The following is a 17,516-nucleotide window of genomic DNA, read 5'->3' on the forward strand; positions in this document are numbered from 1 at the left end:
AACCACATTTCTACTCAAAGGAATATCTGAAAAAACTACATATTCAAAATGTCAAGTCCTAAGTATATTAAATATCAAACTTTTAAAATCCTTAAACTCAATTACTTACTACTGTGCACAGTCAATCAACTGATATTCATTAGATCTTTCATAACACGCTCTTACACCTTCATCGTGCCAAAGGGTTTTCGTGTGTTCATAGAATTCCTTTAAAAAAAAACAAAAAAAAGAACACAAAGTGGATAAAAAAAAAATGAAAAACCTGACTAAAATTATAGTACACATGACCAAAAAAATCCAGTACAAGCATGACTATTTTTAGATGTTAATGTATTTCCTATTGCATACATTTCATTAAAAAATACTACACCCAACTGCCAAAATGACAGATTATCTATAAACCAAATGGCAGGTTTAAGAAATAAAAGTTATGTACTTACTCTAACAATTTATCTATACAATGAGGGTCCACGTTTGGCAACCAGAAAGACAATTTGCTGCAAGCAAAGACTGCTCAGGCAATAAAGCTTTCTCAAGCAGCTTTCCCCCTCCTCTGAAGCCCATCATGTATCCTCTCTCATTCTTCAGAAAAAACATGCACACACAACAAGAAAGAAAAAAAAAACCTCGGAAGGTCCTATTCACCTCAGTCCGGGGGGACTAGGTGGTAAATGCTACTGAAAATGGACTTAATTCTAAAAGACCACCCATTAAGGAAAGTACGTTTTTTTTCTCTATAGTAAGTCACTGTGAAGTGGTCAATCTTTGATAACCAAAAGGACAGCGTTCCAAGCAAATCCTTCCACATGATACTAGCCATTAGAACATCCCTTTGATGACAGTAGCTCCAAAGGCTAATCAAGGTCTAGAAATAATGTCCAAACTATAGCGAATAATGAAAGAGCTTCGTAAAAACCATGTGGCTGTGGCACAAATCTCTTATGAGTTACACTAACGCTGTAGAGGTGACCAAAGCTTTAGTCAGGAGGTACTTGAGTGTGACCCACAAGGAATTGCCATATCTAACATAACTTGATAAAATGCCAACCCCTTGAGAATATTTTCATAGAAACCTTTAACCCCCCCCCCCCCCCCGTCTTTCAGGAAGGGCATACTTCTCAACCTCTTATTCCAAGAAATCTGGACAAAGTCTGGCATAATGGGGTCAACACAGGGCCAAAAAACAGGGACAGATTTTAAATCGTGCTCTTATAAACTTAGAAAGTTGCTAGAACAACATGGTATGCATTAAAATTCATTTTCTAAAGGATATGAAGTCTGAAACTGAAATGCATGACATTACTTAGTAATTTAATTCCTCAGATTATCCCAGTGATTTTTCCAGAAAATCAAAAATCTTATGAGGAACAGAATGAAATTTTGAGGCAAAAATCTGGACATTATGAAAAAATCTGGACAGCTGTGAAGTATGGGGGAGGGGCTTTGAAGATGAATAATTGTTGATGTTTACGAAAGAGTTTAGTGTTTTTCCATGCAGAAATTGTCAGCGACTTCTGCGGTGGTGCATCGGTAGCATTGTTGCCTCAAAGCAAGAGATTCTCCCGTTCGATTCTCGGCTTGGGTTGGGAGTGCCTTCTGTGTGGAGTCTGCATGTCCTCCCCACGGTCGAGTGGGCGTTTGAAAGACATGCGTTGAATGGGGGTGCATTCGTTGAAGGTTGGGCATCGGGCTGGCAACGACACCATAAAAACCAACTGCCAATCATTATAGGTTCATACTAGGCTATCTGCCCTGGGGCATTTAAAAGCCTAGCCAGAGTGTGTGTGGCTTTCACCACCCCTTAGGATGAGAATACTATACCCATTAGTTTGCTGTGCCTCTGTCCAGCAGTGATACAGAGATGATTCCCAGGGTAAACCTACGATCTCCCATCCACTTGTCAAGATTTCTCTTGAACAGAGTCAGTGAGGGCTCTGCCTCACATGGACTGGGATTCTGTTCCATAGTGTAGGGAGTCTCTGGGTGATGAATCTGTCCCTCCAGCACGTCCTATTTATATCCGTGTTGAGGTTTAAGTCTCTTGCTCTCGTGGCTCTGGTGGATTTGGATTTTTTGAGGTGGAGCATGTCCATTAATTCCGGGTTGGACATGGCCTTGTATGTCAGGCACAGATCACCTCTGAGCAGACGGTATGCGACTGAATAGAGCTGGAGTTTCTTCAGTCGGGCATCGTATGACATATATTTGAGCCCCTTTATCCTTTTGGTGAGGAACTTTTGGGGTCTTTCCAACTGCTGCAGGTGTCGGGTAAGGTACATTCCGAATGGGGCGTTGTACTCAATCATTGGTCTGATAAGTGAAGAGTACAGGGGTACAATGACCTCTCCTGATCTGGATGTGAATCCCTTCATGATCAGCTGGGCAATGTAGAAGGTCTTCCTAACCACTTTGGCAATGTGAGTGTCAAAGAGAGGTTACTGTCAACTTGGGTCCCCAGGTCCCTGATAACTTCTTCCGTGTTTAATGGATTACCACCTATGTGGTAATTAGGGGTTACCTTGTTTTTCCCAAAGGGTATGACCATACATTTTTTGGCATTTAGCTTAAGGCCATGGCTCTGGCACCAGTTATCCATTTCTATGAGACCTTTCTGGAGGATGTCTGTGTCTGATGGAGTGTCAATTATGGTGCCCAGTTTGCAGTCATCTGCAAATTTTGTCAGCCACAATCCCCCTATGTTTGCCTGCACTTCAGAAAAATAAATGCCGAACAAGAGGGGGCCCAGGACTGAGCCCTGTGGGACACCGCCGTGACCGGCTTAGAGTCTGACATGGCACCAGCAACTCTAACCCTGTGTGTTCTGTCCTTGAGCCAGTTTGCAACCCATCTTGTAATATATGGGTTTACATCTAAGCTGGTGAGCTTTTCTATGATGCCCGAGTGGGGTATTGTGTCGAACGCTTTTGCTAGGTCAAGGTAGGATGTGTGAACTGCCTTACCCTCATCAATGGCCTTAGTGACTGTTTCGAAAAAGTCAACCAAGTTCAAGAGGCAGGATCTGCCCTTGACAAAGCCAAATTGGGTAGGATCCAGTGTCTGTAGGTCCCCAATGTCTTTATTTATGAGTTCCATTATGATCCTCTCCATAGCTTTGCAGACAAGGCTCGTCAAGCTTATGGGGCGGTAATTTCCAGGGTCCGTAGAAGCACCGCCTTTGTGGAGTGGGACCACAGTTGCCGTCGCCATTCTTTGGGTAATGTATCCTGTAGTAAGGCTAAGATTAAACAGCAGCCTTATGTGTGGGTTTAGTTCCTCATTGAGTTCGTGTAGCACACAGCCGGGGACACCGTCCGGTCCCATTGATGCTGTGTTTTTGCTTTAGAGAGAGCAGCTCTCACCTGGGCATCTGAGATGTTTGGGAGGCTAGACTCTGGTGGGATAGATATTTCTCCTTTTGGGGGAGGGAGGGAGAAATTTGCACTGAACCTGTCTGCCAGTATGTTGGCAATGTCTGTGGGTTCAGTGATTTTTTATCATTTTGGACTAATTCTGAGCATATCTGGGAGTTTCCACCCAGGTTTCTAACATAGCTAAAGAAGGCTTTATGATTGTCTTTTGTGTCATTAGCGATTTTTCTCTCAAAGTTGGCCTTGGATGATTTTATGAGTGATTGTAGTTTTTGCTAGTATTGATCAGAGATGCCTTCCCATTTAGGGATTTTGCTCTGTCATGTAGTAGCTTTCTCCTCTTGTTGTAGAGTTTGTTTATGGCTGGAGTCCACCAGACCGGCCTGCCTTTGGTGGAAAGGGTTTTGATTTTATTAGGGATTGCTTGATCCATACATTCCTGGAGGTGCTCGTAGAAGGCATTTGTAAGGGTTTCAGCAGCGTGGGTTGTGGTTTCCACTGGCTCGGGGCCTTGAAAGATACCACTCCAGTCTTAAGAAGTGTGAAGTTTGCTTTTGAGAAGTTCTTCACTGTGGTCTTTTTTGCTGGGGGTGGGGGTGGGATGTGGATCTCCAGTGAGATTAATTTATGGTCTGATCTCACCAATGAGGGATATACTTCCGGTGTGGAGCATTTTGTCCCCATGTTTGTGATGATCAGGTCTAGTATATTTTCTCCTCTTGTGGGAATGGTGACTAGTTGTTCCATAGCATTTGAGTTTATGAACTCAAGGAACCTTTTGGCTAGGGTGTTGGGGCTTGAGTAATGTTTCCCAGTCTATGTTTGGGTAGTTGAAGTCACCCAATATGATGGTGTTTGGAGAGACATTCATACTCTCCAGTGTCTTCAGGAAGGCTGTGTGGGTTTCCTGAGTTTGAGAAGGTGGTCTGTAGCATGTTACAAACTGTAGGGCAGTTTTACCTATGGTTAATTGCACCTGGATGGTCTCCGATACTTCGTGCGTTGCCACTAACCTGGAGGTGTGGGTATCCTTTATGAATATGGATACTCCCCCTCCTTTTGTGGTTCGGTCCGGATTTTGGGGCCGGAACGCATGATATGAGGTATAACCTGATAGTGCTGGGGTGCTCTCAGGAGCCTTGAACCAGGTTTCAGTCACAGCACAGACATCAATGTTCTCCATACTGAGGAGGGCTTCGAGGGCGTGCATCTTGAGGTTTAGACTTCTGGCATTGAGCAGTATTACCCTTAGTTTTTCTCCATTTTTGTTTTCTAGGGCGGTAGGTTTATCATTTGAGCCTAGCGGACCGGAGTTCCGCTGTGGCGACCCCTAACCGGGAAAAGCCAAAAGACCAACAACAACATGCAGAAACTGTCAAAAGGTATAAGTCTTACCCAATTTTCTAAGTGATCATAATCCTGTCTTGTCATTCTGGTCTTTTAGAACACCAAATCCAATCCTAACATACACCAGATTCATGACAGTCACAACACTATAAAACAGTATAACTCAAGCAGCTGGGAAAAATAAGTTATATACTCACCATAACTATCCATTCTGTATTGTCCATTTTCATTCTTCCTCAACTGATGGGTCTAGGATCCAGCTCGATTGCATTTACTTAGACTCTCTGATCCAACTCTCAAGCTCCTTTCTTTACCTATAATGCCCAGAAAGTACAGTTGTGTACACTTAGCATAAATGTAGATGTTCGAGTGTATTCACTGTTGCAGTCATCACACTTGGGTTATCTGCCTGCAGGCAGCCCTCAGTCAGCCCGAATACTAGAGTCTTGTGATTTCTGCGTTGGATGCTGTCGCTTCTTCCATGACGTCAGGTCGTCAGGGGTATAAAACAGGCAGCCGACGCCATTACATCAGTTTTTCTTGCCCCAGATGTCAGAAGCCCCCAAAATAGGAAGCTAGTATATGGTGTGGACCACCACCAGTAAAAAGTAAATACCCCTGCCATAAAAAATGGCCATACAGAGGACAGGGAGAAAGGACAGAGAAAGGGGGCTACAGGGAAGGAAACCAGGACTGCAACAGTGAATACACTAACACCTATATTTATGGTAAGTGTAAACAACTATATTATGTTCTTTGTGTTTCACTGTTGCAGTCATCACACTTGGGGTGATTCCCAAAGCTGAGGAAGGGTAGAGGCATTCAAGAGGAGTTAGGGCTGCCTAGCAGGCCTTTTAAGACTACTGTAGCAAATCCAGCTCTGGATTTAGAAAAAAAAAAGATTAGTGGTAATGCTTGTTGAAGGTGTGCACAGAACTCCAGGCTGCAGCTTCCAGAATGTCGCTGGTAGGGACTCCCCTGAGAAATGCTGTAGAGGTGGGTACCAGTGCTGGCGTGGTCAATCTGGGGCAATACGAATTGGCCTTGGGCTGTCCTGTCTGATCTTGAGTAGTACTTCTGAGAGGAGGGGCAGAGGGGGAAAGACATAAATAGAGAGGTTTTCCCATTTGAAGGATAAGGCATCTACTTTCCAGGCCCTGCTGTGAGGGTTCCTGGTGCAAAATCTGCTCAACTGGTGGTTCTTGGGGGAGGCAAAGAGGTCCACTTCCAGTGTTCCCCACCTCTAGATTAGAGGGTTGAAGGTGTTGGGCTCCAATTTCCACTTGTGTGGGTCCAGGAGATTTCTGCTCAAGTCGTCTGCCAGTGAATTCTGTTTGCCTGGCAGGAACTGAGCTTGCAGATGCACTTGGTTGCTCAAGGCTGTGTTCCACAGAGCCATGGCTAACCTGCAGAGTGGGTAAGAATGGGTTTCTCCCTGCTTATGTACCACATAACTGTGGTGTTGTCTGTTTTTATCAGCAGCTGTCCTGGAAGGATAAGGTATTTGAAGGCTGTCAGAGCATTTTGATTGATGTGCTGGAGAATTTGTCCTGGGCTCCACTTTCCCTGAATGCATTTGCCTGCCATGTGAGCCCCCCCATGCACAGTCTGATGCATCAGTAGTCAGGATTCGTGTGGCAAGGGGTTCAGTGAAAGGCAGTCCCTTGTTGTGGTTGCATGCTTCTGCCCACCAAAGGAAGTTTGCCCTTAGACAAGGAATTATCAGAATAACTGTTTCCAGGTCCTGAGAATGTTGTTACCACAGACTTAAGTACCACTGAAGTTTCCTCATATGCAGTCTTCCATATGGAATTACCAGACTGCATGAGGCCATGCACCTTAGGGCTTGCAGTACTTTCCTTGCAGATAGCTGGGTTTTGGTGGCCATGTGTTTTAAGTAGTTGCTCAAATAGATCTGTTTTTCTGGAGTGAGAAAGGCCATCTGGGAAGTTGTGTTCAAGTTTACTCCCAGGAATACAATTTTTTGACTGGGTACCAGTTGCGATTTCTTTTCATTGATGATGTACCCCAATGAAGATAGGGGGTTTTTTTACAAATGCCAGGTGTAGTAATTCCTGACTGTCCACCTGAATCAGGCAATTGTCCAAGTATAGGAAAATTTGGACATTTCTCTGCCTGCAGTATGCAATGGCCGGAGCCAGGCACTTTGTGAATATTCTGGGCAGAGTAGGTAAGCCAAATGGAAGTGCAGAGAACTGATAGTGCATAGAAGCGTAAATATTTCCTGCAAGACTCCCATATGGGAATGTGCAGATAGGCTTCTTTTAAGTCTAGGGTGACTACCCAGGCATCCTTGACTGGCATAGGGAGAAGCTGTTGCAGGGTTTGCATTTTGAATTTTGGGACAACCCAGAAAGATTTTGAGAATTGATAGATCTAAGACTGGGCACCAAGAATCTTCTTTTCTGGGCACCAGGAACAGTCTGGAGTAGAAATCCTGTCCCCTTTGTTCTACTGGAACAGGTTGAATGGCCCTGATATTGAACAAGGAATGTACTTGCTTTTGAGCCTCTGCCCACTGGTTTGGAGGAAGGTCTGGAAACCCGCTTGGGGTTGGCAGGGAATGGAAGTAGAATCTGTACCCCTGGGATACAATGTTTAGAACCCATCGGTCCTGAGTAATGAACATCCAGCTTTTGGCATGAAGGGCAAGTTTTCCTCCTAGGGGAGCAAGTAGATGGGCAGGGCTGGGAAGGGTAATTGCTTGCCACTACCTGTTTTTGAGGTGGGAGCACTCCACTGTTTAGATCTCTATACACCCGGAGACAGTAGTCTTGGTGGTCTGGTTCCCCTGGGGTTGGACTGAAGGCCTGGAAGGGGCTGGAAAGGACCAGTGTTTTGTAGGCCAATGCCTACTGAATCTAGGTGGCTGCACTTGTAAGAATTCTTTAACAGTTTGCATAGATTTAGCTTTTTATTTCATCTTTTTAAAAGCCTCTTCTGCTTTGGTGCCAAACAAACAATCTTGATTTAAAGGAGCATCTAGTAATTTTGATTTGACATGGTCTGGCAAGGTTTGTTCCTTCAGCCAAGCATGCCTTCTCAGTACAGATCCAGTGGCTGCAACCCTTGCAAGATGCTTCTAGGGCATCAAAGCCACACTGCAAAGTATGCTTACTAACTTGGTTTGCAAAATGCATTAACTCTTGTAAATCTTAATTTTCTGTACAATCTAGAAATAACACCATTTTTTGTTTAATTTATTCCATAACATGTTGCTGGTACTTCAACATATGAAACTGGCAATTCAATTCCCCGATGGCAAGAGTTGCACAGGTATACACCTTCTTACCCCATCTGTCCTAAAGCTCTGGAATCCCTGTCTGAAGGAGTCGGGTTTTTGGCTGTAGTAGCTTTAATACCTTTAGGCCCCTGGGAAATGGTCTCTGCATCCGCAGTAGGATTCTTAGAGAGAAATTTATGAGAATCAGGTACTTAGTAGTACCTGTCAGGTTTTCTAGGGGCTGATGGTGAAGTGTCTGGAGTAAGACTGGATTCCATGAAGACATCTACAACATCCAGGACAGGGGGTGTAGCTAGGGGCCTGTGCTGAGGCAATTCAAAATTCTCCGAGTCTTTTTGGACTGAAGATAATCATGGCATTCCCAGCGGAAATGCTCTCAAAGTATGCAGAGTTTCACCAAAAGAAAAATCCTCTGGAGGGAAGGCAGAGGAAATGGATTCCTCTGCATCTGAATCCTCAAAGGTAGATAAGGGTATGTCCTGATAATCAGAAGGGTCAGAGTCATCGGACTCCTGGTCTGTAGAATCAGAAAGAAACTCAATTCTTGGTCGCTTAGCAGGGGAAGGCTGGCTTCCCCGAATTAGGGTGATAAAGTCTTCAGCCATTCTAAGCATTTGTTTTGGAGGCATGGGAGCTTCAGCATGCACTTTGGTTGTCTGTTTTCTAGGTATAGTGCATACTCTGGGCCTGAGAAACTTGGTAGTTTTAGCTAAAAATGAAGTTGTTGCAGTAGGTTGGAATACACCCTCAGGAGCCGGTGCCTGCACAGCTGCTCCAGACCATCCAAGGCAGAGACAACCACAGGTTCCATAGTCGAAAAAGCATCTCGCGGCATACCGGACTCCGAATGGGTCTCAGCAGAGGCCTGCGAATCTGTAGAAACGGGTATCAGGGGCTGCAAAGGCGCCTCACCGAGTACTGGCAACTAGCTTAACAAAAGTGTCGTTGGCAGTTTTTGATCCACGCGGTCTGTTTCTATCTTTGTGCTTTTTCAGATCATCGGTAGTCGGATGGCTTACTGAAGTAATTTCGGAATACGGAGAACCAGGAGAAAAGAATTTAGTGATAAAATTAGCCCGACAACGAATGGTTCGGGCATTAAACAAGGTACAAAACCGACAGCGAGAGACATCTTGGTCTGGGCCTAAACAGGTGATGCAGTAAGAATGAAAATCTCTGAGGTATTTGCTTTCCACAGGCAAGACAATTGTTAACTTTTTCTGACATTGGTTAGAGCAGGAAAAAAGAATCCCCAATGGGGTACTTAGCTTTAGAAGACTTCAGGTTTCAAACTCGAAAAACGAAAATTTCAGGTAGCAGACGACTGGCACTTGTGAATTGCTTCTGCTTCCGGCTCCTCCTCTGCAAGAAAACTGATGTAATGGCGTCGGCTGCCTGTTTTATACCCCCTGACGAGCTGACATCATGGAAGAAGCGACAGCATCCAATGCAGAAATCAAGACTCTGCTATTCGGGCCAACTGAGGGCTACCTGCAAGCAGATAACCCAAGTGGTTTGACTGCAACACTGAAACACGAAGAACATCCCTGTAATACCTCAGACTGAGTTTGCTGCCCCAAATGTAAAAATACTAACCACAGGCCAATATAAAAGGAAAGCCAAAAGGAAAGACAGGGGGCTTAAACATAGAACAGTGGTGCCGTATTCACCATCAGGTCATTCTCAGAACAAAAGGGATGGAGGAAGGAGGGGAGGAAGTTGGGAAGAATGAAAATAGACGACACAGATGCATATTTATGAGTACATAACTTTTATATCTGGTGTCACTTTCATTCCTTAACTGATGGGACAGAGTCCCCAGCTATATGAATCTGGGTGGGCCGCATGAAAGGATATTCTGGAGTACCACAGAACCAAAAGCAGCTCTGTTTTTGGAGATCATATCCCATTTGTAATGAGCAGTAAAGGTATGAGCATTGGACCAAGTTCAGCACGATCATCGAGAAGCTCTGGACCAAAAAGCAGACGCAGCAGCTGTGGATCTAGTTGAGTGAGCTTTAGGAGGTCTGGGTAAGGAAAGACCTCTAACTGTAAACAAACAATATGCACTCTAACCACTTAGCTAAAGTAACTTTGGAAACTGATCTCCCCAATCTTTAGGAAACAAAGGAGATGAACAACTGATCTGTTTTTTCCAAATCCTTTTGTTCTATAGAGATAAGAATGGAGCTGTCTACACATCCAAAGGATCAAGCATGTGTTCACCTTTGTTGCAGAAGCTGGGGGGGGTAAATTGATGGCCTGGTTGAGGTTTGCCTCTGAGGCTACCTTGGGCAGGAAAGAAGGATTAGTTTTGTAAGGTAACGCTATCTTTATAGAAAAGAAAATAAGGGATTTTTGAGGAGACTGCTTAGAGTTCAAACATGTGTCTGGCTGAGATAACAGCCACTAGAAAAGACCACCTTCCAAGAAAGAAACCGGAGGTCAAATTTGGATGATGGCTCCAAGGGGCTCTGGGTTAAACTCTGCATTAACAGCATTAGATCCCAGGGTGGAATAGGGTCTTTAACTGGGGGCAGAAACAAAGAAGTGCCTTTAAAAAAACTTTGGACAGACTGGAGGAAGCAAGAGGAGAAGCGCTGCCTCCAGTATGATAATTCAAGATGGCTGCTAACTGAACTTTGATGGTAAAAACCACCTCCTTGAAAAATAGATGCTAGGAAATCCAAGACAGTGGGGGTAGTAAAGGGAGCCAATTCTCTTTGATGGGTCCAGCAGGAAAACCTTTTCCATTCACTCCTATAAATCTTCCTGCTGGAGGCTTTCTGGGATGATAGTAATATCCGACGGACCAGGGAGGAAAGCCTGGGCTGGCTAACCACGAGAGAAATTAGAGAAACCATGTGGTTAATCTGAGGCTTGCAATGTCTGGGTGCGCCAACTCTGTGGGATGAGAGATCAGATTTGGACTGAGGTCCAATATCCAAGCTGGACATCAAAGATGAGACCAAAGCAAGGGGAACCAAACTTGATGAGGCCACAAAGAGGCAATGAGGATAACCTTGCTCTTCAACCAAAGTGCTTTCTGTAGAAATTTGGGGAATAGAGGTATGAGGGCATAACTATAAAGGAGTCCAGAGGACCAAACGTGGACTAGAGCATCTCTCGATGACTCCCTGGGGGGTGTCAGAGCAGAGAACCTGTTACACTTGTTGTGGATGAGGCAAACAGATTGACCCCATTGACAGAAAATCCTTGAGGCATCAGAATGAACCAGCTGAGTTTGTCCATTAGCACTCTGGATTCCCCAGAATGTGCACTGCCATAAGAGAGAGGTTGGAACAGATCGCTCCACTCTCATTACTTCTGGACAAAGAGGAGAATTGGGTTCCTTGCTGTATATCGATGTACCAAAATCCCAGGCATGGTTGTCTGTTTGGATTGCAATCTTCCCCAGAGGGAGTCCTGAAAAGCCTTCAATGCTAGGACAACTGCACTCATCTCCAGAGCAGTGATATGCAAATTGGTCTCTTCTAGGGACCACGTTACTTGGACCATCCATCCAAAGAAATGCCTCCCGCCACACTAATTGGAAGGCATCTGTGGTTACCAGGGATGGAAACACAAAGGGGCATCACTGGCAAACTTTGGTGGATTGTACCCACCAAGGCAAGCAGTTTCTGCAAACCTGAGTGACTTATAGGTTCATAGGTAGGTACTAGGCTACTGGCCCTAGGGCCTATATAAGCGTAGCCAAATGGTACCCTGGCTTTCGCCACCCAAGAAAATAATTTTCCTGTGCCCCTGTCAGGCAGAGCCACAGAAGTGATCCCCGGGGTGAATTTCCTATCTCCCATCCAATCAAAGATTTTTCTTGAAGAGTACTAATGAGGAGCTTTGTTTGATATAGATAGGTCGTTTGTTCCAGAGTATGGATTTAGGTCCCTAGAGCGTGTAGCTCCGATGGATTGGGATTTCTTTATGTGGAGCATGTCCAACAGCTCTGGGTTTGACATAGCTTTGCATGTTAGGCAGAGATCGCCTCTGAGTAGGCGATATGCGACTAAGTAAAGCTGGTGTTTTTTGAGTCGGTCTGCGTAAGGCATCTGTTTGAGGCCAGTAATCCTCTTTGTGAGGTATTTCTGTGGCCTTTCCAGTTGTTGTAGAGGTCTTGTGAGGTACATACCAAAAGGGGCATTGTACTCTATAACGGGTCTAATGAGTGACGGGTAGAGGGGAACAATGACCTCTTTTCCTGGATGAAAAACCTTTTGTGATGAGGTGTGCCACATAGGATTTCCTGACTACTATGGCGATGTGATTATCAAAGGAGAGACTACTGTCCACCTGTGTCCCAAGGTCCATCACCACTGGTGAGGGCCGTGGTTGCTGAAGAATCTACCACTGAAAAATTACAGTCCATTGAAGTACAGTACAGTTGTGTACACTTACCATAAATGTAGATGTTCAAGGGTCTTCACTGTTGCAGTCCTGACATGCAGGATTTCCTGCCGTGAAAGCCCTTGGCCAGCCCGACTATGAGAGAAAAATTCCCCTTCTCCCCTGGCTGTCGAATGCCCAAACCGATGTCAGTGCACTAGAGTATATAGGGAGCTTGTCGACATATCAGTTTTTTCTTCCTGCTCCTAAAAAGGAGGAACCCCATAATGAGCATAAGGCAGCTGAGGAAGAGCACCTATACTGGAGGAGAGGCTAAAAGGAATTCTCTTGGCTAGAGAACAAGTTATAAGTAGACTACCTAGTAGGCTAAGGAATAAGAGAGAAGACTGCAACAGTGAATACACTTGAACATATACATTTATGGTTAAGTGTACACAACTGTACTATGTTCTTCATGTTTCACTGTTGCTGTCTTGACTTGTGGGAAGATTCTCAAAGCTGAAATGAGACTGGAACGTGATTAGGGCGAAGCGAGTATGCCCTGCAGAATGGCAGTGGAGAATCCTACTCTGGACCTGAAAAAGGCTGCTAAGTGGTAGCATTTGGTGAAGGTGTGCACAAATGACCAGGTGGCAGCTTCTGGAATGTCCTTGGTATGGACTCCTTTCAGTAAGGCAGCAGAGGTAGTAGTAGGCCTTTTGGAGTGTGACCCGAGAGCCTCAGGTGACTTTTTGCCATGATGGCTGTAACAAAATGAGATGCAGTGTAAGATTCATTTTGAGATGGTCTGTTTAGAAGCTGGTCAAAGAGTTGGTCAGATTGTCTAGAGGCTTTTGTTCTGTCAAGACAGTAATGAAGCTGCCTATACACTTCCAAAGAATTAAGTATTCTTTCTCTGTGGTTCTGGAGGGGGGGAAAGAATGTGGATAGGTGAATGGCTTGATTTAGAGACATGTCAGTGACCACCTTGGGCTTAAAGGAAGGGTTAGTTCTGAGGGAAACTCTCTCTGGGTGGAAGATGAGGAATGGCTAACACTGTCATGACAGCCTGCAGCCCAGAGACTCTCCTAGCAGAGGTAATAGCCAGCAGAAGGGCAGTTTTCCAAGTCAGAAACTTTAGATGGGCAGAGGTTGCAGGTTCAAAAGGAGAAGAGTCAGTTTTTCCAGAACAAAATTAAGGTCAAATGGCGGGAGAAGTTGCCTCCTGGGAGGTCTGATGTGGATGACTCCCCTAAGAAACTCTGTCTTAACAGAGGATGGGAAAAGATGGAGGAAGAGCAGGTATGTAAGCTGAAATGGTAGATGTATGGATTTTAATGGAGGAGTAGGAAAGGCCTTTATCAACCAGACTAGCCAGATAATCTAGAATGACAGAAACCTCGGCTGAATCAGGATTGTGGTGCAGTTGCTGGCACCAGATGGAAAATCTTTTCAATTTAGATGAGTATGATTTTCTAGTACTAGGCCTTCTTGCCTCTAAGAATGTCCTAAACCTGTTTGCTCAGGATGGGTCTGGGTCCTGGAAGCTGTGGAATTATCCAAGCTGAAAGGCTGAGCGTCTGCAAATTGGGGTACTCGATCCTTCCTTTGTCTTGAGTTAGATGGTTGAAACGATGAGGCATCGGCCATGGACTGTGGTTGATGAGTTCGTAAAGCAGAGGATACCAGTGCTGCTTGTGCCAGTCTGGGGCTAGAAGTATTGCCAGTGGGCCCTCTGCTATCTTTCAGAGATCTGAGGGAGAAGAGGCAGGGGAGAGAATGCATAAATGAAGAGATGAGTCCAAGAGAAGGAGAAAGCGTCTGTTCTCCAGGCCGACTGCTGTTTGTTCCTGGAGCAGAATTTTTTCTGATGAGCATTTTCCTTAGTGGCAAAAAGATCCATCTGTGGGACCCCCCATCTCTGGACCATGCTAAGAAATACTCCTCTATGCAGATGCCATTTGTGGGGGGGTCAATCAGGTTTCTGCTGAGGTGATGATCTAGAGTAATTTTGGGCACCTATAAAGTATTGTGCCAGGAAGTATAACCCCAGAGTGAGCAGTTTCCCAAACTTGCATTGCTACAGGACATAGAGGGTAACGGTGGGCACACCCCTTGCTTCTTTATGTACCACATAACAGTGGTATCTCGGTCGCCAGGGACTAAACGTGTTGGAACCACACATTTTTGAGGTACCACTAGAGTTTTCTCATGTGCATCCTGGCCAGGGGAACCATGAGCATACAAGATGCCATGTAGCCCACTGCCCGGAGGAACTCTCTGGATGAGATGCATCATTTCTGCTGGATTCTTCTGAAGTTGCGGGTAAAAAAGGAGACCTTGTCTGGGGAAGGAAGGCATTGTGGAGAGAAGTCCAGGAGGTCCCCCAAGAAAACTATGCTGGTGGATGGAACAGTGTTGGATTTTTGCAGATTTGTTGAATTATTCCAGATTTCTGGTGAAGCCCAGGAAGGGCAGGGGGTTATTGGTAAACCTCAGATCCTTGTGAGGTTTTGACAAATTTGTGGCCTGAAGTTGGCAATCATCCAGGTAAGGGTAGATTTGGATCCCTCTGATCCTGCAAAAGGCAATTACAGGGGGTAAACCACTTGGTGAAACCCTAGGAGCAGTAGACAAGTCAAAGGGCAGTGCTGAAAATTGTAAGTGACTGGTACCTGCTCTGAAGCGAAGAAAGCTTCTGTGCGATTCTTGAATGGGAATGTGCAGGCAAGGCATCTTTTAGATCCATAAAGCATAAAGGTCTGTGGAGCGATCATGGGCAAGTGTTTTTAAAGAGTCAACATTTTGAATTTTGGAACCAGGAGGAACTGATTGAGGTTGGACAGGGCTAAAACAGGTCCCCAAGAGCCTTCTTTTCTGGGAATGAGAAATAGCCTGGAGTAGAACTCTCTTCCTTTCTCAAGATCTGGAACTGGTTCCACTGATTCCTGAAAGCACGAAATCTGGATTTGAGAGGAGGTGTCTTTTTTTTACTTAGAGCAACAGTCTGATAGCTGGAGTATTTTAAAGGCTCTTTGAAAGTGAGTTTTTAAGTTTCTAACTATCTGAAATAATGTTTACAACCCACTTGTCTGAAGTGATGAGGGAACTGTTTTGAACAGGGACAGCCTTGTCCTGTAGGGTGTAAGCAGGGAGAGTGACAGAGTGGATAAGTCACTGTTCCTCTCTGGCAGATGCCTGTGGCCTAGATCTCCCTTGCCTGGAAGTTGCAGCGGTTACTGCTGCCCGTGTCTCCTTTCCCACTGGGGTTTCCTCTGCCCGCTTCTAGATCGGGAGGGAAAGGACTACTACTTAGTGAGGAAGTTCCTACTACACCTTGGTAGGTGAACTTGAAATCTTTCAGTCTGCAAAGAATTAGCTTTGTCTTTCATCTTTTTAACAGCAGCCTCTGCTTTACACCCGAAGAAGAAGCCCTTGTCTAGGGGAGCATCACGGTGGTTAGATTTAACATGGTTGGGAAGAGATTGTCCCCCTAAGCCACTCTTGCTTTCTAATAACAATACTAGTGGTTGCTGCCCGGCTAGAAACCTCCACAACATCGTACCCACACTGTAAAGAATGACTAGCTACCTGTAAACTGGAAAAGCAGAGATCCAAAAGCTCCTTAGAAAGGTTTTCATCCTCAAGGATACTGACCTTTTGTTTTAGGTGATCTATGATGGTTTGCTGATATTTAATCATGTGAAACTGACAGTTAAGAGCCTTCGTGGTTAGGGTGGTTGAAGTATATACTTTTTCCCCCAAATCTATCAAAGCCCCTGCTTTCTATCTGCAGGTAAAGGGTTCTTAGAGGAACTGGTTCTAGCCCCTTTGGGTCCTGGAGTGACCAACTCAAAATCAGCAGATGAATTTTTGAAAAGGTATTTATGGGAGTCTTGTACGTTATAAAACCTGTCTGGTTTTCGAGGGGCTGAGGAAAGAGTCAGGACCCGATGAGGAATCTAGGAAGACATCCTCCAACCACTGCTGAAACAGGAGGGAATAGCAAGAGGTTTCTGTTCTGGCAGATCCAAGAACTCCCTAGTTATCTTTTTAGACTGAGGGTATTCCTGTGCTTCCCAATGGAAATGTTCCCTCATTGTATGAAGTCTCTCTCCAAAGGTAATATCCTTGGGTGGGGGGAAGATATGCCAGGTTCTCTTCAGAATCCAATTCCTCAAAAGAAGTGAAGGAAGGTCCTTCAGAATCACACCCCTCTAGATCAGAATCCTCAGCAGATTCTAAAGGACCTGGAAAAACTTTAAAAGTAGGATCCCTTTGTCTTTTTCCTGGGGAAGAATCCCTGGAGGCTTGTCTAGATCGGACTATGGAAATCAGGACTTCAGCTAGCCCAACCAAGTCTTGCTGATATCACTGAGAAATGGGCCGGGTAGGCCTAGGAGAAGGCCCTGAAGAAGCACGTCTCTTTAGGACTCATTTTGGCCTTGGACCTAGGGACATCCAAAAATCTGACGCCAGCCTCTCTGGAGGAATGAGGAACCGGTGTAGACTAAAACCACAAAGGAGCATCACTAGTTAAAGTGCACTCACTGGACGCTGATGCCTGCTGAGCGTACCGAGACCCAAATGAGCTAAAAGCAAGGGTTTGTGCAGAAGTAGAGGGACTCAACAGCACGTCAAACTCTAAACGGGTCCCAGAGGACTGTGTCACCACCACCTCAAACATAGAAGGGGGCTGAGAAAGTGCCTCACCTTCAACTCTCGCAAGCCTAGAAGGAGAAACAGATTACGGTCGTCATCCGAGGCACTAAGCTTGTATCTCTATCTTTCTCCTTCTGACGCCAAGGCTGCTCAACCTCAAAATGAGCAGTGGACACAATCAGATGCTGATGGGAAGATTCAAGACTAATGAATCTACCCCATCGCCTTGATCCTACGTCTGATTGTCCCAGAATTAAAACGGGAAAAAAAATGGCAACTAGGGACATCGTGATCCGGGTGTAAACAGGTGACACGAAATGATTGGAAGTCTCTGCATGGGATCTGCTTACCAAAGCAAAGACAATTGTTTACCTTATCTGACATGAGTTAAAGAGAAGAGAGTTTCCCAATGGGGTACATACCTTTCTGACGACTTCTCTGGTGCAGACTGACCAACACACTGAAACACTGATTTGACCTTCAACAGAAAGAACAGACTGATACCATGACATCAGCTGGCTCCCTATTTACCA

At 45.1% G+C, this 17,516-nt stretch overlaps 1 protein-coding gene across 2 annotated transcripts in view; it reads right to left on the minus strand.

The window, feature by feature from the left end:
- GNAS (GNAS complex locus) overlaps window positions 1–17,516 on the minus strand; it is a 2,418,861-nt gene that overhangs the window by 908,252 nt on the left and 1,493,093 nt on the right. For both annotated transcript variants that reach the window (XM_044089970.1, XM_044089971.1), the window contains exon 5: window positions 110–207. In XM_044089970.1, the coding sequence (XP_043945905.1) occupies window positions 110–207 (98 nt within the window). The remainder of the gene's footprint in view (window positions 1–109; window positions 208–17,516) is intronic.

The sequence above is a fragment of the Protopterus annectens genome, chromosome 12.part0 (genome assembly GCF_019279795.1).
Source record: "Protopterus annectens isolate FY-2018-M chromosome 12.part0, PAN1.0, whole genome shotgun sequence".
Taxonomy (NCBI): domain Eukaryota; kingdom Metazoa; phylum Chordata; order Ceratodontiformes; family Protopteridae; genus Protopterus; species Protopterus annectens.